Genomic DNA, 25238 nt, shown 5'->3' with positions numbered 1-25238 from the left:
GAATTATGTTTCTGGTGTGTTTCTGGTATCCGAAGTTTTTGCTGGTGACGGTTGATTCTTTAATAGATAAAATATAAAAAAGTCCGGATTGGTGCAAATTTGGATGTGGTTTTAGTGTCTGCGGAGTTACATGTGTTACACAGTTGTGTAATTAAAATAATATACAGATGTCAAAAATTCCAAAAGGTCCAGGCGTGCATTTCTATCTCCAGCTCAAACTTCCATGTTTAATCTTAAATTTAAATCCTGATCTACTTTGTTTTAAACATAGAACAAAGATAGCCAAAGTTTACATTTTTTAAGGTCTAGAATACAATTAGTTAACAAATTATTCCAAATTAGAATTTCTTTACAGTCTGCACTGGATGAAAAAATATTTATAGTAGGCCTATTCATTAAAATTAAACTTATGTAGAATTCTTCTGCTTATTGTAAGAACACCACGTTTTTTACAAATAGGACTTTGTAGTGTGTAATATTTACTGATGGTCAAGGTAATCTCCGCCCTGTTGCAAAAGTGCTGGTGTTGCCAAATTTGGTAAGTGTAATTTAATAGTGCGTCATTTAAATGTTATGCTAACATGTTGCCGATCTTATTGCTATTTATTATGTTTATAATACATCATCTGAAATTTTTGCATAGTTTGTGTTTTCTTATTTGAGCCAAAGTAACTGGGATATTTTTTGCCTAGTTTTGAGAGGCCATTTTGTCCTGTTATTCTGCGTAGATCTGGCAACCCTGAAAAGGGGTACGGTGTTGTGTTCTATATGTTTCTTTCAGTGTAACTAACGTCACCTTGATATACACATCTACACTCACTGCTATTCTAGGTAAGAGACACTGTCAAAAACTTTTCATCGATACAATTATCCTTGTTCGGAACGAAATACTTTTATTTCAACACAGTCGTACATTAAACATTGCTAATAATGTGTTCATACGAGTCCGGTTGAAAACCCTGTTGTTCGCATCCAGATTTACCGTTACGGTTAAGTTTCACAAATATTTACTGCGAATTACAGCTAGTGATGACGCAACACAGTTTTTATAAATGTACTCTTAAAAACATGCGGAAAAGGAAGCGATCGCATCGTGTGTGTCGCTGTACACACGATTATATAAGAACAAGGACCACTATGCAACATTACACGTTACCCGCCGATAAACTTGTTATAACACGTTACCCGCCGTTATAACTATTACCAAAAAATATCCACGAGAAAAAAATAACTCTCGAATGCTTTCTACACCGTTTAAAGGAGAATTAATAGTGTTTGGAATACACTTAATCCAGGCAGCAGTGTGACCAACTTCATGTGAAACTATTTTATTTAGACATATTTTATGCATGTGACGTTTTTATGACCTTTTTGAGACGTATAAGCTTGACACACTTACTGAAAGCTTACCACATTGCTGAATGAAATTGACAATAATTGACTTGTAAACACAGTATTTAGACAAGTAGTAAAAGTACCTAAGTCACACTTTTGTCCCCTAAATTAATTTGACCCCAAACTCGTAATGTTGAAAAAGTTAATGCTGATATTATTTGTCAACTGTACAATACAACTTGTATCTCAGCAAAATAAAGCTCAATGTTTGATCCCAGAGAACACACATACTAGTCAAAAAATGTAGTCAGCTCATTTTCAATCACAAATCTGATCTTCAGAATTTTTTTATCTCCTTTTTTTAGTGTTGCCTAAAGGTTGTAAGTCAACATGGCTAAGCGTGTTGCTGTGATTGGAGGTGGAACCTCTGGGATGACCTGTATCAAATGTTGCTTGGATGAAGGTCTGGAGCCGGTGTGTTTTGAGAGCAGTGATGACATTGGAGGACTCTGGAGGTTTAAGGTCAGATAGTTGACGGATTTCTAATATGTATATATCCTATATATATTTTAATTTTAGACTATAAAGCATTTTTGAAGGAGAATTATAAAAGGGTTAACCCAACCTTATTATCAGAACCTGAGGTGAAGCTGTATATCATCTGGTTGCTTCCTATCTCTTCACTTTAGGAAAATCCTGATCCATCACGGGCCAGTATTTACCAATCTTTGATTATCAACACCTCAAAGGAGATGATGTGCTACAGTGATTTCCCCATCCCGGCCCACTTCCCAAACTATATGCACCACTCTTTCATCATGGATTACTTCCGCGTGTATGCTGAACACTTTCAGCTCATCCGGCACATCCGCTTCCAGGTCAGGCCTAATAGTCATGACTTTGCTCTTTAACAGCATTGTGTGAGGTTACGAATTTCTCTCAGGTTCGCTTAGAAGGATAGTCCACCCAAAAACAAAAATGTTGTAACTTTTACTTTCTTAGACAAAAGTCCTTCATGTCACACCAAGGCCAGACTTCCCTCAATCTGGCCAATGGGATGTAGAAACAGAGTCTGAGGATGGCAAGAGGGAAAAGCAGGTGTTTGATGCTGTGATGGTCTGCACAGGTCACCACTGTCGCCCACACCTCCCTCTACAGGACTTTCCAGGTACAACATGGAGTAATGACAAAGCAAAAACAGTTTACTCTGAGCAAAGTGCAAAATAATATCGATAGCAAGTCAAATGGGGTCACACACCATAAACACAGACTGGCATTTTTTAGGTGTACAAGTGTCATTTGGTCTTAACACATTTCCCTTGTGAGCAGAAATGCAACTATTGTTTAGAACTAGTATGCTTTCTGGGCTTTCAAATAGAGTAGAGCTGTCATTAAACATTTTGCTGGCAATTATATTATTTTTTGCTGCAAACAAATATTGCTAGAGATGTAAACTTGAGTTTGAGACTCTAAACTCCCTTACTTATTATTGCAAAAAATGGCTTGAAACAATGTTTCTTCATGTTTATTCCATTACAGTGTCTGTTTGTTTTTTAGGAATAGACACATTTAAGGGGAAATTCTTCCACAGCCGTGAATACAAAACCCCTGAAGAATGGCGAGGGAAGAGGGTTGTTGTGCTTGGCATTGGAAACTCTGGAGGAGATATTGCTGTGGAGCTGAGCAGAATGGCCAAACAGGTAATGGAAATAATTTTAGCGTGTAAATAACTACTCTCATACACAGGGGTGCACATAATTTTTTCTGTCAGGTTCTCAAGAGAGCACCTGGAGATTCGGTTTGGTGCTCACACTGCACATAGTGTGACAAATTATATTTACCTAGTAAGAAAAGTTAATTTTAAAGAACTTCAAACAAAATAATACAGTGTAGTTAAAACTATAGCTATTGTATTTAAAATAAACTTAAAATACAATGAAAATGAATTACTTCTTACATTTACATTTAGGCATTTGGCAGACGCCTTTTATCCAAAGCGACTTATATTGCTTTATCTTATACATTTTACATAGGTATTTGCAATACCCTGGCATCGAACCCACAACCTTGCTCTTACCACTGAGCTACAGGAAAGCTTTCTATTAACATTAGTTAATATTAATATTTAATACCAATTTTGAAACTTAAAACGACAACCTTTTAGATTTTTTGACAGGTTGCTGAGAAGTAAGTTTGCGAGCATTTGCGCACTTGCAGTGCGGAGATAGGATTGAGTATAACATTGATAAACACGGGCTGCGTGCAAGTGTCAGGTTTAAACAGCTTGTCCTTTTAGAAAGTTTAAGAGAAGCAGTGTTTATTTTGATGTGCAGAGCAGTGCAAATCTAGACATTCACAAAGTCTGCGCGTGCCACGTGCTTCTCTAGGAGCGATAGCAGAACCGATAAAGCTACAAATACTCCGGTTTGTCATCATTTAGACCCGAGTCCGTTTAACACTGGGAACAAACCACATAAGTTTTAGCAGCATTCAGTGCAAACGTAAATCGTTTTATAAATGTAAATAATTTATTATTACCTGTCACTATGGTGCAAGGTGGCGTCAGGTGGTAATTATTATGTTCGTGACGTCATCATGCTTTACTTGCGTCTCGGAACTTGTTGTACTTTAATACAACTGAATGTCCAAGAAAGCTGTTGTTGTTAATATATCTTTTAATGTTTATGTTCATATGTGATTAGATCTGGGAAAACCCAACACATGGTGCAAATTTATATAGGGCTATAACAGTTTTTGATACCATATTCAAGCTCTTTCCAAATCAGCTTTTATTTTGCTCATACCTTGTGTGTGTAACTAAAGTTATGGCTGAGCTCGACTGAAGCGCTATGATGTTCAGGAACGGAATTTAGAGAAAAACGTGTTTAAAGTTAAGTGATGAAAATAAAAGCACAACAGTCCAGTAACACAAGTAAAAGACTTACTCTTATAACAATTTAGTTTTGTTACATTTCCTGGTGTTGAAGTCTTTAAAAATACTGTACAAAACTGTTTGAATAAAACGAAGGTAAGGAAAATGGTGCAGGACACACTTAAAGAACGAGAGCTCTGCCATTATCACTACACAAGGAAACGAATAAACATTACGGACATTACGGACAACAACTAATAAGCAGTGAAGCACGTTTTAAGTTGTTTATCATGTGCATAGTGTCTGGAATGATAATCCCTTGCATGTTTAGCGATCGCGGTCCCGCTCGTTTGAGCAGCGGAGCGTTGATAACTCCGGTGCTGAAGACTGGGAGCTCCGTCATCTCACGAAAACATTGTATAAAAAAACTTTGCATGCCATAGTTTACACAGGATCGGCAGGAAATGTGCATTGATACTCCTTCATTCTTCATGTTTTACTTTGATAGGTGAACTGTCTTTCCCGCGTCCCAGCGTGAAATCCGACGGGTTTTTCCAGATAGCATCATATGTCTAATCAGTAACAATGACAGGTGAAAACACGCAGGTCACCTTGCGAGTTTATCACGCTCTAATGAAGGGAAACAGGGATTTACAAATTCCCCTCATTGTAATCCGACAAAATGACTGACGGCCTTCAGATTTTTCCGTCACTTGTAAAAAAAAACGGTCAATGACAGAGAATTTTCGGTTAACGCGACCTCTGGTACACACACATACAGGAATATCTGGACCACTCCCAATAAGAGGGGGTCCGCCCTTCACTATCTCTGAATGGTTTAGACCAGCGGTTCTCAATCCTGGTCCTCGCGCCCTCCCCCCCGCTCTGCATATTTTGTATGCTTCTCCTACCGCTTTGGAGGTTTGTTCAATACGCCCGCAAGAGCCCTGCGAAGTAAACATCACTAGATATTCTGCCATAATTCCAGTTCGAAATGGGAATAATGTTGCGCAAATCTCAAGATTACGGTTAAATAACCCTTCAATCTTCCGTAATAGGTTTTGTCCGTGTGAAGACACTGCAGGCAGTAGTGTTGCGCAAATTCGTGTTCTTAAATTAACGTCAGTCGATTTCCTGTGTGCAGGGATTAGAGAGCAATGAACACAGTTCAGGGAACACGTCAATTGGAACGTGGTTCATTAATTGAGCTCTCTTCTAATGAGCTAGAGATTTAAATCAGGTGTGTTAAACAAGAAAGGTACAAAAAACATGCAGAGCGGTGGGGCGCGAGGACCAGGGTTGAGAACCGCTGGTTTAGACCATGCTATGGGCCTAATGTGTGTCTGTTGTTGAATCAGAGGGAGACTTTCAGAGTTGCGGAGACTTTTTCTCCCTCGAACGGCTGGTCGCACCGGTGCGACCACTGATTATTTTTGGTCGCACCATTGAGAAATAAGGTCGCATATGCGACCAAATTGGTCGCTCTCTAGAGCCCTGTATTATACACTAACGTTATCTCATGACCATAAGTAACGTGAGTTTACCAAACCTAATTAAGAGCAGAGGTTGCATAGATCGAAACACAGTTTAAGTGACCTGTTTGTGAGCGTGAACACAGAGAACCCATCACAAATGCCTTTATCGTTTTTATTAAACTCTACTCTACATGGTAAACATAATGACGACAAACAAATACATGAAACAGAAACGCGCTAGGAAGCACAGAGAGAGAGGGAGAGTGAGAATGAGAGAGAGAGAGAGAGAGTGAGAGGGCATGGGCGCGAGGCAGGTAAAACATGTCTGAAAACCAATAAAATCATCTTTAACAAACGCTCTTAACGCAGCTATTCTAATATATAATTGGATACTTGCAATCTCGGTGTTGGACCAATATCCGTATGTGCGTTGATGGAAATCTTGAATGGTTTCAGAATGCAGTCCTGTTGAAACGCTGAGTTTGGGTTCTGAGTCCAAAGTTCCATGGCCTAATCGGACTCCCCAGAGGGGATCCCTAAGCGGGGGTGTCCGTTGGAGTGTCCTCTGCGTCCTCTCTCTTTTCCCTTCCAATTCCTAATTCAAAAAAGCTATCATCCAAAGTGGATCGGTGATGGTGTTTTAAATGCATACCTGCCCTGCCCCCAGATGGTCTGCGGGCCAATGCCATAAGAGTGATAAGTTTGCCAGAGAAAGTTTCTTTGTGTCTCATGGCGCCTCATTTGCATAGCTCTGACAGGATGTCAGTTTGCATTTAATACCTAAACTTAGTTATGGACATAGTATGATGCATCCTATGTTTTTATAACATAGGTCATCATATAGCGAATTCAAAGCGGAGTAGTAAAATATGAAACATGCAAGGCATTGAACTGTGAATCATCCTAACGTATGAATACATCAAATGAACCGTAAATCAAAGCTTGAATATCTAACAGTAACAGACTATTTAAAATGGCATGATGATGGTATCTAGAAACCAGGACAAAAGGGAGTGATGGGGTTTATGGCTTTCCTCTCAATGATCCAGTCACTACAGTACATATACAGTAGTATCGATACTTTGTATCTTCGAAGAGTATTTAGTTTGATCACATTTATAAAAGATAGATACAGCTTTACGATTATTGCCGAAAGCATACTGCATGTGCTAAAAATTACCAAATCAATTGACAAAGTCCAATATCAGTCGCGGTGTAACGTAGCATTACTTTTCACTCCACGTTTCTTGCAAGCTTTTTCAATCCGATGACATAAAATAAAATTAATTCATTGCCTCGTCCGTGAAAATGGTGGGCGATCTCTTTACTACTCTGGATGGTGAAAACGTCATGTCCCATAATTCCACTGTTTCACAAAACTTAATTTAGCTACGCCTTTTGTTGTTGTTTCGAAAGTTTCCGATCTAGCGGTTTTCTTTCTTTCTTTCCTTCCTTTTGTTTTGTTTCATAATTCTCCCTTTTAAAATTTATCTCGGACCTGTTTCGCCTCCATTACTGCTTTAAGAAATGGACCCCCTTTACCGCCACCACGTCTGATTTCTTTAAAATGAGTGCAATTTAGCTTCTGCCTGATGAAAATGCATTTAAAACACCTTTATATTTTTTGAGAAATTTAGTTAATAATTGTATATGATCTCATCCACCCACAAACCTGCCGCAATTAATTAGAAGGTATTTTTTTTATAACTCGGCTCACCCGGCCCGCAGATCATCCGCAGCGCCTAAGGATTAAACCGCAATCCGTGCATCACTAACGTGCGCACCCTTTGCCAAGAAAACACAGAGATCAGTTTCAGTCACCGGATGCAGTTCATTTCCGCCTTTTTTTTGCTCTGGGACGGCTCCATATGTCAGTTTAAAACAATCTCCAAATCCAGCGTTATATCCATCGTTTATATAACATTCATCACCCAAATGCAGTGAACAAACAAACACCTGAACTTCGTGAACATATGCTCTCTCTCGCTCCTGCACACAAGTGAAAGTGACGCATGCATTTCCCGTAAAAGTTGTCCATTAACGGACTAAGAAAAATAGTTAAGAAACAGTTTTAAATGTTCGAAAAAAACTTGCCGAAACCTGTACGATTGCTTGGTGAGTGTATCGAGCACAGAAATACTATGTAATACGCACAACTCGTCTTTTGACAAGTTGACCATGTTATGCATGAGAAGACAGCACATTTAACATTGTAAAGAAGTCACCCCTTTAAGAGAAAGAACTGCTGTGTGAGATAAATCAAAGGCCTCAAATCATTTATGTTCATTTTAATTAGATCAGAGGTCATTGTGTTGGAGACCACTCTTATAAAAGCTTGCAAGCAATAAGTAATATAGCCACTAATCAGATTACTTATTCTCTTACCTTAATTCCAGGTTTATTTGAGCACCCGGAAAGGTTCTTGGATTATAAATCGTGTCGGACCCAGGGGTGTTCCTTCAGATATGAGTTTTAATATTAGAGCATTTATGTGGCTCCAGAAATTGTTGCCAAATGGTATTATCAACAATATGGGAGAGAAACAACTCAATCAAAGATTTAATCACAAACTGTATGGACTGCAGCCTGCCCACAGGTACATATAAAGACTTCAGACTTGGTCAGTCTTCGCTTCAGGATTGCTTTTTTCTATAAGTCATATTTGGTATCTTCCTCACCACTGGTTTGTACTGTAAGTGTTGTTCTTTTTCCTCCAGACTTTTCAGCCAACATCCCATGGTCAATGATGATTTACCGAACCGCATTCTCTCTGGTACGGTCATGGTCAAGCCGAACGTGCGAGAGTTTCATGGTTCAAGTGTGGTGTTTGAGGATGGCACCATTGAGGATAACATCGATCTGGTGGTGTTTTGTACAGGCTACACTTTCTCATTCCCCTTCCTCTCTTCACATATAACTCCTGTCTCAAAGAATAAGGTGTCCCTGTACAAATATATATATCCAACAAACCTTGAACACCCAACTTTGGCTGTGATTGGTCTGATTCAGCCTCTGGGAGCCATTATGCCAATCTCTGAGATTCAGGCACGCTGGGCCACGCGTGTTTTTAAAGGTAACAAACACGCTGCTGAACTAATAAATAGGGGTATACAGGTTTTTTTTTATTAAAGGACTCATCGGATGAGTACTTTAAACAAGTTGATACAATTTATTAGGGTCTATATGAAATGTCTGGAACATATTTTGCTTAAACACACGTCAAAAACAGCTTTGCGCACATTAACTCGTTTTGGTGCATGTCTCTTTAAATCATAATGAGTTAGAGCGCAGCCCACCCCCTTTCCGGCAGGCTTGTCAATACAACAGACGTGTAGTACTGCCATGACAATGCTTTAGCTAAATTATGTTTCCTGAACTCCTCTGCGATAATTTTCTTTTTAAAAGTCTCAAATCATTTGTCCGGAGACAAACTAATCTGTCTCAGCAAACATTGCATCCTAATGTGATCACGTTATGCGTGTATGCTTGCCTTGAATCTACGGAATACGCATCTGTAGATCTCTGCGGAATTACATGGATTTTAGCACGTGTCGTTAAAGGCTTATAACGTTACACACACACACACCGTGAGAGCATAGCTAGTATGCTGTGACAGATTTTTCTCCCTAAAGACGAAAGATTTGATACGTTTGAAATTAAACTAACCACTGTGCCAAATAACATATGAATATAGAGTTAGTTTAACACTTGTTTTGAATGTTCTATTTAGCCCGTTACTGATTTAGCTCCCTTCGCTATCATATTCTAACGTTATCCGCCTATATAAACAGTACATGTACGTCAATTCAGACTGTGGATGAAAATGACTTACATCGGCAGCTTTGTCTTGTTCAGTGGGTCTCGATCCCTCTTAAGGAACAACTTTGAAGCTAATTCTGCTTGTATGTAGGGTACTGTATATAATCCTGCAATCCCTGGTTGATAAAGCACTCCGGTTTGAAGTGATTCGTGCAAACAAGCAGGGTTTTACTCATGGTTTCTGAGGAATTTCCACAGAAAATAAAATAAATCCACTCCTGTCTCTTCCGAGGTTAGGACTTTGTGTGTCGACTACATTTCATGTTGTCCACAAACTTTAGCCATGGCGGTACACTGCTGTCACTTTTGAAAACAACAATGGCGGCAGCGCCATGTGTGGAATTGTGTAGATTAAGGGTTGGTAATATTATAATAAGATCCTGCTTTTACCTCACAACAGGTGCGAAATCCGAACGGCTCGATTCCTCACTTGATTGCTCATCAAAACAAACTTACTGGAATCTTGTTTTTCACATTTTCTGAGTGGCTATATGCACCGGGGACCCGATTACAGCACTTAAACACAGAAAATTTGGATTTACATCCGATGATTCCTTTAACTAAAGTTTATCTTTAATGGATAAAAGTTTTATGAAAAGTACTGGTAACATTTTATGATAAATATATATTAAAAAAGTAATTGTAAATCATTGCATATTATTAGTTTACTTTACATGTAAATACATCACGGAAAATTTAATCTTGGCATGCTTTTAAATAAACAGTGTTTTATGTAACAAATTGTGATATGTGTACTTAGGACTTTGCAAGCTGCCTTCAATGAGTGCAATGCTGAAGGACATTAAAGCAAAGGAGGAGGAAATGTCTCAAAGGTTCTACACACTTAACACCTCAACACATGAATAGATAATGCATTAACATCAGGGGCGTTGCTAGACCTAAATCTCTACTGAGGCACAAGCCCCCATTACTTTTTCCATCACTTTTTTTCTTGAAAACCTGTGTCGGAACAGAAGTATGTAACACAATGCACTATACTATGGCTGCATCCAAATACCCCCACATGTGGTCTTTGCTCTTGACTACTTTCATGACGTATTTCCTGTTTTTGGCCCGAGTGTTCTAGTGAGCGTGGAGATCGTGAGCATGTAGTATGTCTTACCCAATGGGACACACTCCGCAAGTGCAAACATGTAACGTTAATTAATATGGTGTTTCTTATTATGTGATAAAAAACTATTTTACAAAATACATAACTCTGAAGTTTTCACCAATACAATGTGCAACACTATGTTTTACTACAAAATGATATGTAATTTCTTATTATATAGTCAAGTTAAGTCAGATTTATTTTTATAGCGCTTTATTTGTATTGTATCAAAGCAGCTGTACCCAAAACAACAAAAACAGAAGAATATCACATGTTAGCCAAACATAGAATAAATAAAGATATAGCCTAACTTTAGAAAAGTAGTGTTATAATTTACACTGGAAAACTTTCCGCAAGAGACCCGAGCAACAAGTTTTATGATTAATATCCAGAACGTGATGAATGATGGGATACACTTTAGCCCTGAATACTGCCCGGAAGCGGTATTCAAGATAGTGAGGGTTAAGTATGCATTAAGGGCACTGCACTTTGGCGTTTTTAAGACATTGGACAGACTTGCAAACTTACTTCCTGTGCGTGCACTCGCTCTTAAGTGGACAGACCGCAAGTTGGGGTATTTGGACGCAGCCAAATTTCCTTGCCTAAACACCTATTCCTTCAGAGCAACAATAACATGTTTGGATGCACTGTATGGAAATAATGAAAGCAGAGATCTTTTCAAGAATTTACAATTACAGTATTTCAAGAAACCAGTAATTTTATGGCTCCAACTAATATAAAGAGCGTATTTTATGTAAAAAATCTATATTTTCTGGTTTCACAGTGTAACAAGGTTCAAAGTAAGGAAGGAAGGAGATAGGGTCGGCCTGGCTGGGACTTGAGTTTTATTCACAATCATAATACAAGTGCACCCAATGCGCATTACAGTACTCGAAAATAACTAAAAATATTGTTCTTCATAAGATTCCGGTCTTAAGCGTGTTTTCCCCTCATTGAGATTCCAGTCGGTCTCTCTCTCCCTCCTCCTCGCCTCGAGCTGGCTTTTAACCATCTCCTCCCCAATCACTGGAACGAGACAGGTGTTGGTCTCCGCTGGTCTCCTGCCTCCTCTCGTTGCAGACCTCGCTGAACCACGCCCCCCTCGCCACAAACAGCCAAGTCCAAAGTCCAAACAAAGTTAATTTTTTACCAATGTACTGCAATAAACTGTACTGCACATAGTTATCTCAGCCATAGGTTCTGCCAACTTTTTATTAAATGTGCTAAACTAGAGCTAGTAAATTAAATATTAATTTCATTTCTGAAAGTACAGAACACAAATGTTATTCTAAGCAACTATGCAATTTTACAGACTTGACAAAGGTTTTCCTGATACATATTCCTCTACTGTCTGAGACCTGACTGTCTGGGGATGTACAGATGTTTGTTAATCAAGTCTTACCTCCCTCAAACTCATAATCGCTCCTTTCTGTCCCCATTTCCCTGCTTGCACCAAAACAATTCTGATGTCCATCTACAGGGGCTATTAATGATCGAATCAGAATAAGATGATCGATAGGCTATTATTTAGAAACTTAGTTTAGTTTCGTCATGTTTTCATAGCCTACATCAGTCACATCTCGTCATCCTTGCGAACCTGCATGCACACTTCACAGTTAAGTGCAGCTGTTGTTGCAAGGAAACACAGATGCACACAGACACAGATTTCTGAACGAAAATACAGCAGAAATTAGTATTTTCGGACCGGTTAAAGTGCATGACTGCGTTACTTTTACAAGTATGAATTTAGTTAGTATGTTACATCACATTGACGGACTGGGCAGACGGTTTTAACCAAAGTGATTTACATTGTATACTATACATTTGTATTTGAGTATGTGCAATCCCTGGGATTCCCTAGAGGAAAGTTGTTGTTGCATATGTTGCATATAGATCTGTTTTTGCCGCTGTTATCAATGTTAATGATTATACTGACGAATAAACTAAATTGTTAAAACTTACACTTGAAATGTATACTGGGGCACAGCAGATTTATACTAGGGCACGTGCCCCAGTAAAAGGGGTCTAGCGATTAACCTGATTAACATTATAAATTTATATCCTTGTGTGTTGTTGAGTGTTTCTTGGCAACTCATAACCATACTCTCATGCAGGTATGTAGCTACACAGAGGCACACCATCCAGGTGGACTACATCCCTTACATGGATGAAATTGCTAAAGAAGTTGGCGTTCGACCTGCCATTCTAAAGTTGCTCCTGACAGACCCTAGACTGGGTTTAAAAGTGATCTTTGGGCCCTGCACCCCGTACCAGTTTCGCTTGTGTGGACCCGGCCGATGGGAAGGTGCACGCAAGGCTATCCTGACGCAGTGGGAGAGAGTCACTAAGCCCCTTAACACACGGCATGTGCCCGAGCAGAAGTCCCACCGATCCTCTGTCTCACTTGTGTTCTCAGTTTCTGTTGCAGCTCTGTTCTCTGCTCTGTATTACTGCAGAGCCAGTCTTTACACACTCGTATCAGACCCTTCAGTCATACTTGACAAGATAAGGGCTTATGTATAATGACCAGTGACCACAAAATGATCATGAAGGTTTGAAACATGGCACACATGGCACACAACTGACAGAACAACAAGGGTCCCTTGCCCAAAGTGAGGTCCAATGTACTATATGTGACTTTTGCTCAGTAGAACAGTATAAAGATTTTTACGTGAAGCCTTATCGAGTCCATAGATGACAATACTTTAAAAAAAAAGCAGATACAGGTAACAATAAACTAAGTGCTGTAACTCCTAACAATTTATTTAGGTCTCATAAAATAAAACAGTCAGTCTGTGCAAGTAACTGAACATCTAAACATTCTACAACAGTGGTTCCCAAACTGGGGACCCCCAAGATGGATCAGGGGGGCCACAGTTTTGTGGCATTTTATGAAATAGAGAAATTTATGATAACTTTTGTGCAATCAAACATCAGGAAAATATGACCAACCAAAATTACTGATGTTCTAGCATTGTACAGATAAATACTTTTTTGTTTTAAATTAAATTTGATGTTTAAGATCGTCTTTTTGGGGTGTCACAAGTCGATTTGTTAAAACAACATTATTAATCGTAACCAGCCTTCATTTAAGAGTTTCTAAAAGTGGGAATTCTACAGGGAAAAGGGCAACTGCATAGTTTTGTTTTTAGTATTATTTAGTAATATTTAGAATTAGCTTTTATTTTTAGATTTGTATTTTAGCTGTTTTGTTATGTTTTGTTTAGTTTTAGTTCTATCTCTTGTTCAACTGTTTTCATTCATTAGTTCCCTTGGTTATTACTTCCCCTTCACCTGTTTCTGTTCCCACTGATTGCGTTCTCCCTTGTATTTAATGTTGCCTTCATGTACTCAAGGAAATTTGATAATTCCCACTTCAACACGGAAGGAATGTCTGGATTCAGTAACATTAAAAGCCTTAAGTAACATTAAAACATTAATGTAACTAATGATTTAAAGATCACCGTTCCATAAATTATTTGCAGGTTGAAGTGGGAATTATCGAATTTCCTAGAGCATGTGAAGGCAGCATAAGACCTGTGTTTGCTTTAGTTTAGTGTCCAGTATTGTGTTTTTGTTTTACTTGTGGTTCTGTTCCTGATTGCCTTTGTGGATTTATCCAATGTTTTAACACTTAATACTCTGTCTATGTTTTAACGGACGGTCCTAAAGATATTTATGACGCTTTTGCTGAGTGGGTGCTGGAGAGAAATGGACGGCTTTCTCCATCTGTCCTGTGGAGGATATCTCCAGCCCCACTCAAACCAGAGATCAGCCAGCCATCATCCCGCCTCTTGTATCTCCCATGTCCCCGAATTCTCCTCTGGTTCCGTCCAGCTCTCAACCTTGAGAGGTTGCTCTCAGTTCCCCTGAACTTCCAGTGTCTTCTGTATCTTCCATGTCCCCTGGGTCTCCGCTGGTCCTGTCCAGCTCTCCTTCGTGTCTGCTGGTCCCGCCCAGCTCTCCTTCGTCTCCGATGCTCCCGCCCGATTCTTCACTTACTGCGTCTCTACTGGTCCTGTCCAGCTCTCTGTCAGCCAGCACCTCCTATAAAGCCTCGAAGCAGGTCCTGCCCAGCCTCCCCTCATCTCCACCATGGCCCCTCATCCCACCAGCTCCACCAGGCTCCCTTGTCCCTCCGGCTCCGCCTTGGTCTGCCGCCTCGGGACTCTAATGGCTCTGTAAGGCTCTGTCAGGCTCCTTCTTCCCTCCGACTCCACCTTAATCTTTGGTCACTCTGGCTCAGCCGCAGTCTTCCCAATCCCCGCCTCGGTCGCCTGATCCGCGGCAATGCCTTGGCCCTCCAGATCCTCAGTGTTACCCTGACTTTCTGTCTGCTCGTCTCCACCCTGGACTCCTTCTCCAATGGCTCCATCTTCGTCAGTCAGCCCCCTAGTGTCGTCAGCCCTTCCTCCACCATGGCTCCTACCTCTGGCGACTCCACAGCGGGCTGCCGTCCTGGCTGGTCTCTGGAACTCCACCAGGCTTCTCCGGTTTCCTCCTTGGCTCATCCAACCGTCAACACCCCCATGTATCCATGGACTGTTCCCTATCCCTTTCGCCAGCCCTCGTCCACATCCTCAGCCCCTGCTCTCCCTCCTCTGTAGGACTTTGGTAGCGCTAGGAGGTGAACTGTCATGGTTCGGTTCTGTTATGTTTTGATTTAGTTCTTATCTAGATCGCTGTTTTTCATTCATTTGTTTCCTTGGTTGTTAATTGCCCCACACCTGTTTCTGTTCTGCCTGATTTTGTTCTTCCTTGTGTTTGCTTTAGTTCCTTAGTCCCGTATTGTGTTTATGTTTTACGTGTGGTTCTGTTCCTGGTTGTCTTTTTGGATTTTTCAAATTATGAAATCATTATTAAATAACTTTTTGGATTCTACTCCGTTTTCTGCACTTGTATACCCACTACACATTACAATATGCTTTTGTCATTTTATTATTTATTTTATGTTGCTATGCAGAATTAATTAATAATACATTTTTCAATATAATTTCGCCCATACCAGTGCCTCTAACTTTCTACAAAACAGTGTGACTAATCAAAATAGAACAGCTTCACAATAACTCCACATTAGACACATTATGAAAAAATATAAAAATGATGTACTAGTAACAAACTTTCAAAGCAAATTTGACAACAAATTTCAATCAGTTTTGTCACATGAGATTTTTACGAGTACATGAGCTTAGTATCGGGCCCAATACGGATACTGGTGTCGGTGCATCCCTAATAATAACCTTCGGCATAAACAGGAAGAAGAGAATATAGACTTTGCCAAATAATGTATACATACCGTTTTGTGTAGCTTGTATCTGCGTTTTCGACTCAACAAAACTGCACAAAAGAAACAATATTTACAAATAGGTTATGGCATTTTCTAAATCACCAAGACTTACTGTTCTACTGCAGAAATAAAAACATCATCTATATTTTGGATGGTCCGAGGGTTAGTGAATAATCATTTACATTTAGATAAGCTTTGTAAGAAGGATAATGATTTTTTTTTATGTTTTTTGATTGTGCCTTTGTCAACATCAGGAAGCAGTTAGAATTAGCAGCAATACTTAAGGAAAACATATATATTCATTTCTGATTTATGACCAAGTGCCTTAACATTTGAATTTATTTTATAAAATTACTTTTGTATGTGATTGTACTACAATTCTGAGTGAAATAGTCTCACTCGGGTCCTACTTTAAATTTGTAGTAATTTATAATAACAGCAAGTATAATGAAAAGTGAATTCAAGAATTTTTTTGAATGAAATGGTGGTTATCTGTTTAAATTTAAATGCACTAAATGTATTTACATTTATTAAAGATTATTTTTAAAAATGCATTTTCATACGTTGTGGTTTACAATGATTCTACTATTAATGTTAGTTCATGTCAAGTTCAGCATTTACAAATACATTATTAAAATCAAACATTGTCACTGTTAACATTAGTTAATGCACCATGAACTAACATGAATAACTGTATTGACATGAACATTGGCAGAGAAAGAATTCAATCGGAGATTCCACCATAAGCTGTATGGACTGCAGCCACCCCACAGGAACTGTACATTCAAACTGTTTCACAGTCTATGATGTACAACTGGTCTACAATATCTTTAAAAGTGTCCCAGTGGACCTGATACTCTGATAATCAATTTAAAGACTTATGCACCATTGCCAGTACTCACAATATGATCATGAAACATGCCACACATTGTCTGACATGACATCCCAACAAGTGACTTTTCATTAAGATTATTTTGATTCAATTTTAGCTGAATAAAACATTAGCATGAGATCTTAGCTTGAATGTGCTTGATCGTTGTGCTTGACCTATCCTTGAGTGGAGGGGGTTGCGTTATGCAAAACTTATACTGATCTGTGGACTTTAATATTTAAAACTGTGTGTGTCTAAATAACATAAAAGTATCAAAATGATTGATTTAGACAAATGTTTTTGTAATTGTACAACTATGGCATTTTATGACCTCAGTATAATTATAAATTATACAATAACATGTGCACTTTTATTTGGTATAATAATTAGATCATGTTAGTCATGTAAGTAGACTTTGTATCTTTGTAGATAAGATTCAACCATATCTTAGTACTCAGTCATTTAACTGGTTAGGCATTGATAGCGTCGCCTCTATTGTAAACCTGAGTCACTCTTGATCCTCTTAGTGTCATTATCTGTCATTCAACTTCACAGTTCATACATCTAGGTAAGAAACCGTGAATTAAATATATTCTTTGTAACAAACGTAATTGCATAATTGATTGGAAATGCTTTTTTAAACAGATCACAATACGTTAGATGAGCTTATGATATGTAAAGTAAATGAGAGTTGACGGGAGTACTGTAAAGAGAACACATGTTTTTTGAAAAATTGTTTATGATGACCCGTGAACACAATCCAAGTCTTGCAGTCCTGACATAGATCATTAAATTGAGCAAGAAGAGATAACCCACTGATTCTTCCTTGAAGTGTTATGAATTTTTGTTTTTTCAGATACATTTCCACTCTACTGTGTGTTCATACTCATTTAAATCACTGTAGCAAAGTCCAAATTGTAGAAGTTTTAATCTCTGGATTTAATTCTGTCATCCTCCTCTGCCTGTCGTCTGTAAGCCAACATGGCTAAGCGTGTTGCTGTGATTGGAGGAGGAACGTCGGGGCTAGCTTGCATCAAATGTTGCCTGGATGAAGGTCTGGAGCCGGTCTGTTTTGAGAGCAGTGATGACATTGGAGGACTCTGGAGGTTTAAGGTCAGATAGTTGACGGATTTCTAATATGTATATATCCTATATATATTTTAATTTTAGACTATAAAGCATTTTTGAAGGAGAATTATAAAAGGGTTAACCCAACCTTATTATCAGAACCTGAGGTGAAGCTGTATATCATCTGGTTGCTTCCTATCTCTTCACTTAGGAAAATCCTGATCCATCACGGGCCAGTATTTACCAATCTTTGATTATCAACACCTCAAAGGAGATGATGTGCTACAGTGATTTCCCCATCCCGGCCCACTTCCCAAACTATATGCACCACTCTTTCATCATGGATTACTTCCGCGTGTATGCTGAACACTTTCAGCTCATCCGGCACATCCGCTTCCAGGTCAGGCCTAATAGTCATGACTTTGCTCTTTAACAGCATTGTGTGAGGTTACGAATTTCTCTCAGGTTCGCTTAGAAGGATAGTCCACCCAAAAACAAAAATGTTGTAACTTTTACTTTCTTAGACAAAAGTCCTTCATGTAACACCAAGGCAAGACTTCCCTCACTCTGGCCAGTGGGATGTAGAGACAGAGTCGAAGGATGGCGAGAGAGAGAAGGAGGTGTTTGATGCTGTGATGGTCTGCACAGGTCACCACTGTCACCCACACCTCCCTCTACAGGACTTCCCAGGTACTACACAGATTGATAACAAACCTAAAACAGTTTACTCGAGCAAAGTGCAACAATGTATTAAAGACCAGGGCCCGTGCTATTAAAGCTTCTAAGAATCATCTAAGAAAGCTTAATTTAGCTGTGAAATTTTCTACGCAGGAATCTTAGCTTAAAAACGATTCAGGATCAATGTGAAACTATGAGTAAGGAAAAGACAAAAACATTTATCTTAATGAGGAGGTTGCTACGTAAGACACAGTATTTTAAAGACTGTGATTGGTTGTTTGACCAAGAAATGTGTTTGCAATGCCTGAGAATTTCCATAATAGATTTAAGGTTAATCAGAATATTTATTGTTTTGTGTGTGTGTGTGTGTGTGTTCAACTTTTGATTATCTTGGTTTTGGTTTTACTGTGTAGCTGCTTTGATGCCATCCAAATTGTAAAAGCGCTATAAAATGAAATAACATTGATGTGAATGACAGTGAGTTAATAAGACACAACACATTAGATGTTTGTGACCGATCCTATCAGAGACACGCTAAAATCTCCAAAACAGTGCAGAAATGCCATAGCACCATATGCCATAACAAAAATCCTGATTTTAGGAATAGACACATTTAAGGGGAAATTCTTCCACAGCCGTGAATACAAAACCCCTGAAGAATGGCGAGGGAAGAGAGTAGTTGTGATTGGTATTGGAAACTCTGGAGGAGATATTGCTGTGGAGCTAGGCAGAATGGCCAAACAGGTGATACATCACTACACAAATAATCCAGACCATAAACATCATTGATATTGGGGTAGAGGTATTCAGATAGTTACACAAAAATATACATTTAGCAGTTTGAGATTGTCGTAATTAATCATAGTAAATAATTACAGCTTAATTTAACTCTTTCAAGTAATATACAAACCATATTTGTCTGGAATCACATTCTTTTACTTTTATTCCAGGTTTATCTGAGTACCCGAAAGGGTTCTTGGATTCTAAATCGTGTAGGAGACAACGGTTTTCCTTCAGATATGTTAAGATACAGAGCAATTATGTGGCTTCATAAATTGTTGCCTAAATTTCTCATCAGTATGAGAGAGAAACAAGTCAATCGGAGGTTCAATCACAAGCTGTATGGACTGCAGCCTGCCCACAGGTATTGTACACACTGGCACTACAAAGACTTTTGCCTCAAACATAATTAAAGATTATAAGAAGAGACAAAAGTACCTGACAAAGCATAAATCCATAGAAAACAGTGGCAAGATGCTTTGAACAACTTCCTGACAACTGTGTGTTGACTTAGTGAGCAAATCATTTAATTTTATATGTTAATACATTTGTATTAATCATTTAAACATTTGCTTAAGAAAAGCTGTCTGTTTGTTTATTTTTTACCTTTAAAATGTCTACACAACATTACGTTCAAGTAGATACAAACACCGCTGGTATTGGAGTGGTTTTGCAGTGCAACTTTGTAATGGAGTGTCCGTTTCTCCCCAGACTTTTCAGCCAACATCCCACGCTCAACGATGATTTACCAAATCGTATTCTCTCTGGTACTGTCATGGTCAAGCCGAACGTGCAAGAGTTTCGTGGCTCAAGTGTGGTGTTTGAAGATGGCACCGTTGAGGACAACATCGATCTGGTGGTGTTTTGCACGGGCTACACTTTCTCATTCCCCTTCCTCTCTTCACATTTAATTTCTGTCTTAAAGAATAAGGTGTCCCTGTACAAATATATATTTCCACCAAACCTGGAGCGCCCAACTTTGGCTGTGATTGGTCTGATTCAGCCTCTGGGAGCCATTACGCCAATCTCTGAGATTCAAGCACGCTGGGCCACGCGTGTTTTTAAAGGTATCTAACATTCTGTGTACTTGCCACACAGAGAACTATAGGATGTATAAAACAGTAAAGTACAATATAAGTTTATGAAAAACTGATTTTACTGATTTATATTCTGACATAGAAGAGGATTAAATCATACGTTTTTATAAAGCTCAGAATTGTATATGGATGCGTTAGAATATATCTTCTACACTGCTATGTAATGTCAAAAACAGTAAATAAGTAGTCTTTATAATAATGTTTACTTTCCCTTAGACCTGACCATGTCATTTTATGAATTAATCTTTTCAATTTATAGGAATATATGAATATAGTCTCGTGTTGAACATAGCCTACGGTCCATGTCTGAGGCTGAGTCTAATATGAAAATAACATTTCTTTTTAACATTTTGACATGTGGTATCTTCACTTAGGACTCTGTAAGCTGCCTTCAATGGATGCAATGCTGGGGGACATTGAAGCAAAGGAGGAGAAAATGGCAAAAAGGTTCCACATACTTAACACATCACATAACTATTATTATTGTAAGATAAAGTGCATTAAAGTAATTTCAACATGTCCCCATTCTGTAGAAATTTGGCTGTCTGCAGTCCTTTAAAAAAACACAATTCTACATTTGCAGGGATTGTCGTGGTAATAGACATTCCTGTATTTTGCTTTAAATATTCTTTGTGGAAAAAGTATATACTCTTATTTGCATACTCTGGATAACATTTGATGTTGCTTGAGTTTGCATAGTTCATGCCAAATCTTCACAAACAACGTGTACTGTGGTCTACTGTCACTTTTTATGTAATGAAACCACATTTTATTTACAATTGGCCAATTTGGTCACATTTTCTCTTCTGTACTTCAACTTTCAAACTTTTGCCTCTTTTCACATTGTGACCTTGGTTTCAGAACCCCTGTTCTATATTACATTTTCATACTCTCATGCAGGTATGTAGCTACACAGAGGCACACCATCCAGGTGGACTACATCCCTTACATGGATGAAATTGCAACAGAAATGGGTGTTCGTCCTGCTATGCTAAAGTTGTTCTTGACAGACCCTAGACTGGGTTTAAAAGTGATCTTTGGGCCCTGCACTCCGTATCAGTTTCGGCTGTGTGGGCCCGGTCGATGGGAAGGTGCACGCCAGGCCATCCTGACGCAGTGGAATCGAGTCGCTCAGCCCCTGAAAACACGCAGTGTGTCTGAGCAGAAGTCCCACCGATCCTCTGTCTCACTTGTGTTCTCAGTTTCTGTTGCAGCTCTGTTCTCTGCTCTGTATTACAGCAGAGCCAGTCTTTACACACTCGTATCAGACCCTTCAGTCATACTTGACAAGATAAGGGCTTATGCACCATTGCCAGTGCCCACAAAGTGATCAGGGAACATGACACATTTTGAATGAAATCTGAAATCACAGCAAGTGACTTTTAATTGTAAGAGTAAGAGAACAGTTAAGGATATTATTTTATGCTTCGGTTGACATCATCACTCTAAAAATGATTGTATTATTAATGTCAAGGGATGTTGATAATGTTGTAACTAAATTCACTAAGATTCATCAGCATTCTGAGACAGTTTGCTACATTTGTATACATGTATTGTCAGATTTTTATTCTGTAATGAATAATATTTTGTTGGTTCGGAATTCAAAGTCAAATTACGTCCTTAGCAACATATTTGGTCTATTGATATTCATCTCAATTGCTTCTCAGTTCTAGCATGGAATATAACAATTAGAAAATAGGGTGAATAATAACACCAATCAATGTACAACAATCGTCTTGTTTAAAGGTTTACATCTACATGACTTTTAATGTATTGTTGCTTTGTTGTGCATCAGTAAAAGTCACCACCTTAGTAGTAGTTGTGTGTGACTCTCTCATTTGAAAAAGATGGATCTCATCATCATTTGTCATTATTGAACAGCCTTCAAATATGCAAAAGATGCAGGAAAAGCGAAGACTATGTTGGACCTGGATGATTTTTCTGAAGACCAGTAGACAGTTCAATGGCTCAGGTCAGGATGAAACTCTTAAAAATGTATCACAAAAGATAAAAACGGTTGTGGATGGTGCAAGGGGGCTAACATTACATTATTATGAATATGCTATCATATGCTAACGTTTTTACTGAGTTAGTTTTGTAAATTTGAGAAAAATATATAGAAACAGCATTTATACCAATAAATGCCACCAACGTTGAATAGCAAATTACAACATAATTAAACACTAATTATTTACAAAAAAAACAATACAATTAATTTATTAAATTGTCAATAAAAGACTTGTTAGTTTTAAATGCTTCCGAAGCGGTATTCAAGCTAGTGTATGGTAAGTGTTCGTTAAGCGCACTGCCCTTTGGCATTTTTAAGACATTGGACACACTTGCGCTCTTCCTTTCTGTCGCGTGCACATGCTCTCAAGTGGCCATGACCGCAAGTGGGGGTATCTGGGCCCTGTTCCAAATGGCGCACTCCCTTCTCTGTGGACCTCCTCTGAGTCCACACTTGGTGATGTCAGGAAGTGCAGACCTTTAGGGCACTAGGCACGAGTCCACAAGGGTACATGGGAGTGCATCTTGGGACAGACTTGAGGTCATCACACCGAAAGAGCAAGCGGTGCTTTCTAATCACTCTCGCGGTACTTTGTTGTCATTCCCTGATCAGTCTGCGCAATGCCGCGTGAAGTCGATCCCACTTGTTGTAGTTATTTGGGACTGGAGCTGGCTTTAATTGTTCTGTATTTCATAAATTGATATGCCACCCGAGCATTATGCAATAGATACTTATGTTTGTAATGCATTCATTAAAAGACGTAAATGCAACTGCTTTAGTATATTTATTTATTTGTATACACTATTCTTCTGTATAGACTTCTTAATATGCATATATGTGGTTATTTAACATTTTCTCTATAATACAGAGCTTTACCGAGCCCAGAGACAACTACAAATCTACAACAAATCATGGCTTATTACCTTAAGTACGAAAATGCACTGCATTAAAAAAAATTATTCTTCAATAGCTGGCTTAATAGAAACGATATAAGAAATAATGTGAATAAGTAATTAATTAATTATTTTTTATAAATAAAATACACATTTAAGAATGTATCCGTCATGTTAACGTAAATGTCTGACATCCACGACACTTCTCCCATCCGTTCTGTGATTGAGCGTTCGCAAGGATTCCTGGGTAGGGGACTTCAGTGGAGTCTGCATCAAGACCGCATCGAGGGCACGAAGGAGGCGCTCGAGAGCAGACTTCTGAGCGCTAAAAAGACAAATGGGACACCCCGCGGACTCGTAGACTTGGTGAGCACTTGCAATTTAAGTCCACGAGACCGCAAGTCCACATGAAGTGCGCCATTCGGGACAGGGCCTTTGACGCAAAGTTTTACTTCCGTATTCTGACGCATTTCCGAGTGAAACTGAAATTTGAATGAGAAAAATAGTGGGCGTAGCTTTCGTCTTTCTCTGCGATTTGATTGGATATATAAGAACCGCCGTTGGATTTTGAAATGGACTGGCAGCAGACTGACATTGAAGGTGAGGGGTTAATGGATGCACCGCCCAAGCCGTCTAACGCACGTCAATTATGATGGATTACTTTAGTCATTACAGTACAGAAGTGCATTTTCAGATTTTAACTGAACTTTATGAGGCCACACGATTTTTTAAAAGAGAATGACCCGCATTGATAAACTATTTACAATAAACGCAGCAATATTTAATGAAAAATTAGCATTGTAATTTTTATTCTCACTGGTACTTTAATAAAATCAGATAACGGTATAATTTATGCTTTTCCACTACATAGCCACACATCCACTACCACTTTGGGGGGGTTCCACTGGACAGAGTACCTAGTACCTGATACTTTAGTGCCACCTCAGTTGAGGTTCCAAGCGTACTGTACCGATACCAAAATGTGACGTGTTCACTGTTACACAGATTGGGGAGAGAGAATCATTAACAGAGTCATTGGATTTGCAACACACAAATACGCATTTTAAAACTCAATATTGGCATTTCGTTATTTGTTCTCATAAAGTGTGAAGGTCGCCATCTGCTGTGTGATACATGTTAAAGCCGCTTCTTCTCTGGCTGACGCTGCGCCTGTACGTGATGACGTCAGGCTCTCGTGGATTGGCACGCTGCCATCTTTGATTGTGCGACAGGCCGCGGCGCGAGTGGGGCCCTCTCTCGAGTGCACCAGAGCTGAGTCTCAGCACGAGACCGCGAGAAACCGCTGACCGCCCGTAACTGCTCACCTCATACCGGCGCCGCAAACGGAAAGAGTCAAAGACGAAGAAAAGACATAGAGGTGTAGAAAAGCGCCCTTTCTCTCGAGCGTGCAGGAGGTTTTTGTGGGTCGCTAGCTGTTCGGCTAGCCGCAGCAGTGTGTGAATAGCATAGCACAAGCTTTTGTAATCCACAGCCGGCCACACACACTTAAACACACACACAATACAAAGCGGGCCAGGATACCAAACGTCCGGACGGAATAAAATAATTACCTGAGGAGAGAGTCGGGACCGGCGGAGACAGGTAACTTAACATTAAGTTATATTAACTACTAGTCAGCGTGGTGGTGCTGCTGCTGTATTTGACGAGAAAAAAAACGACGTCCTGCTAATGTTAGCACTGCCATGAGCCACTCAAACGAGAAATCACATTATCATACACTAAGAAGTCTGCCATCATGTTTGTTTATTCGAGGCCGTCTTCATTATTAACAGATGAAACGTTAGTGCTTAACTGTATCTTACAAAAGAGCCGGAGGGAGATTTCGGGAAGAATACCGCTTCAGAGGCCACCTCACCGGGCCCATCTGACCAGGCCTTCTTAAGAAATATCGGACTTTCTCAATAACTAATGCACAAAGAATTT

General features: G+C 39.1%; 3 protein-coding genes across 4 annotated transcripts in view; all 3 read left to right on the top strand.

The window, feature by feature from the left end:
• The first annotated feature begins 704 nt into the window (after nucleotides 1-704).
• On the top strand, nucleotides 705-16453 carry LOC130434093 (flavin-containing monooxygenase 5-like). Its single transcript, XM_056763994.1, has 9 exons — nucleotides 705-831; nucleotides 1701-1857; nucleotides 2025-2213; nucleotides 2338-2503; nucleotides 2893-3035; nucleotides 8079-8278; nucleotides 8400-8755; nucleotides 10262-10334; nucleotides 12727-16453. The coding sequence occupies exons 2-9, from the start codon at nucleotides 1726-1728 to the stop codon at nucleotides 13133-13135; spliced, it is 1668 nt and encodes a 555-aa protein (XP_056619972.1). The 5' UTR covers nucleotides 705-831; nucleotides 1701-1725; the 3' UTR covers nucleotides 13136-16453.
• A 778-nt stretch (nucleotides 16454-17231) lies between these two features.
• LOC130434809 (flavin-containing monooxygenase 5-like) lies at nucleotides 17232-22211 on the top strand. Of its 2 annotated transcripts, none has more exons than XM_056765153.1 (9): nucleotides 17232-17338; nucleotides 17747-17883; nucleotides 18050-18238; nucleotides 18363-18528; nucleotides 19118-19260; nucleotides 19467-19660; nucleotides 20008-20363; nucleotides 20768-20840; nucleotides 21294-22211. In XM_056765153.1, the coding sequence occupies exons 2-9, from the start codon at nucleotides 17752-17754 to the stop codon at nucleotides 21721-21723; spliced, it is 1683 nt and encodes a 560-aa protein (XP_056621131.1). In that variant the 5' UTR covers nucleotides 17232-17338; nucleotides 17747-17751; the 3' UTR covers nucleotides 21724-22211. The 2 variants fall into 2 exon arrangements, with proteins under 2 accessions (XP_056621131.1, XP_056621133.1); XM_056765155.1 differs by having other exon boundaries at nucleotides 17246-17338; nucleotides 17627-17883.
• A 2315-nt stretch (nucleotides 22212-24526) lies between these two features.
• prrc2c (proline-rich coiled-coil 2C) overlaps nucleotides 24527-25238 on the top strand; it is a 29243-nt gene continuing 28531 nt past the window's right edge. Inside the window, exon 1 of the mRNA XM_056763926.1 lies at nucleotides 24527-24896. The gene's annotated coding sequence lies outside the window, so the exon portion shown is untranslated. The remainder of the gene's footprint in view (nucleotides 24897-25238) is intronic.

Source organism: Triplophysa dalaica, chromosome 13 (assembly GCF_015846415.1).
Source record: "Triplophysa dalaica isolate WHDGS20190420 chromosome 13, ASM1584641v1, whole genome shotgun sequence".
NCBI lineage: Eukaryota > Metazoa > Chordata > Actinopteri > Cypriniformes > Nemacheilidae > Triplophysa > Triplophysa dalaica.
Note: the sequence above shows the minus strand (reverse complement) of the source record. Positions and strands in the feature narration are given on the sequence as shown.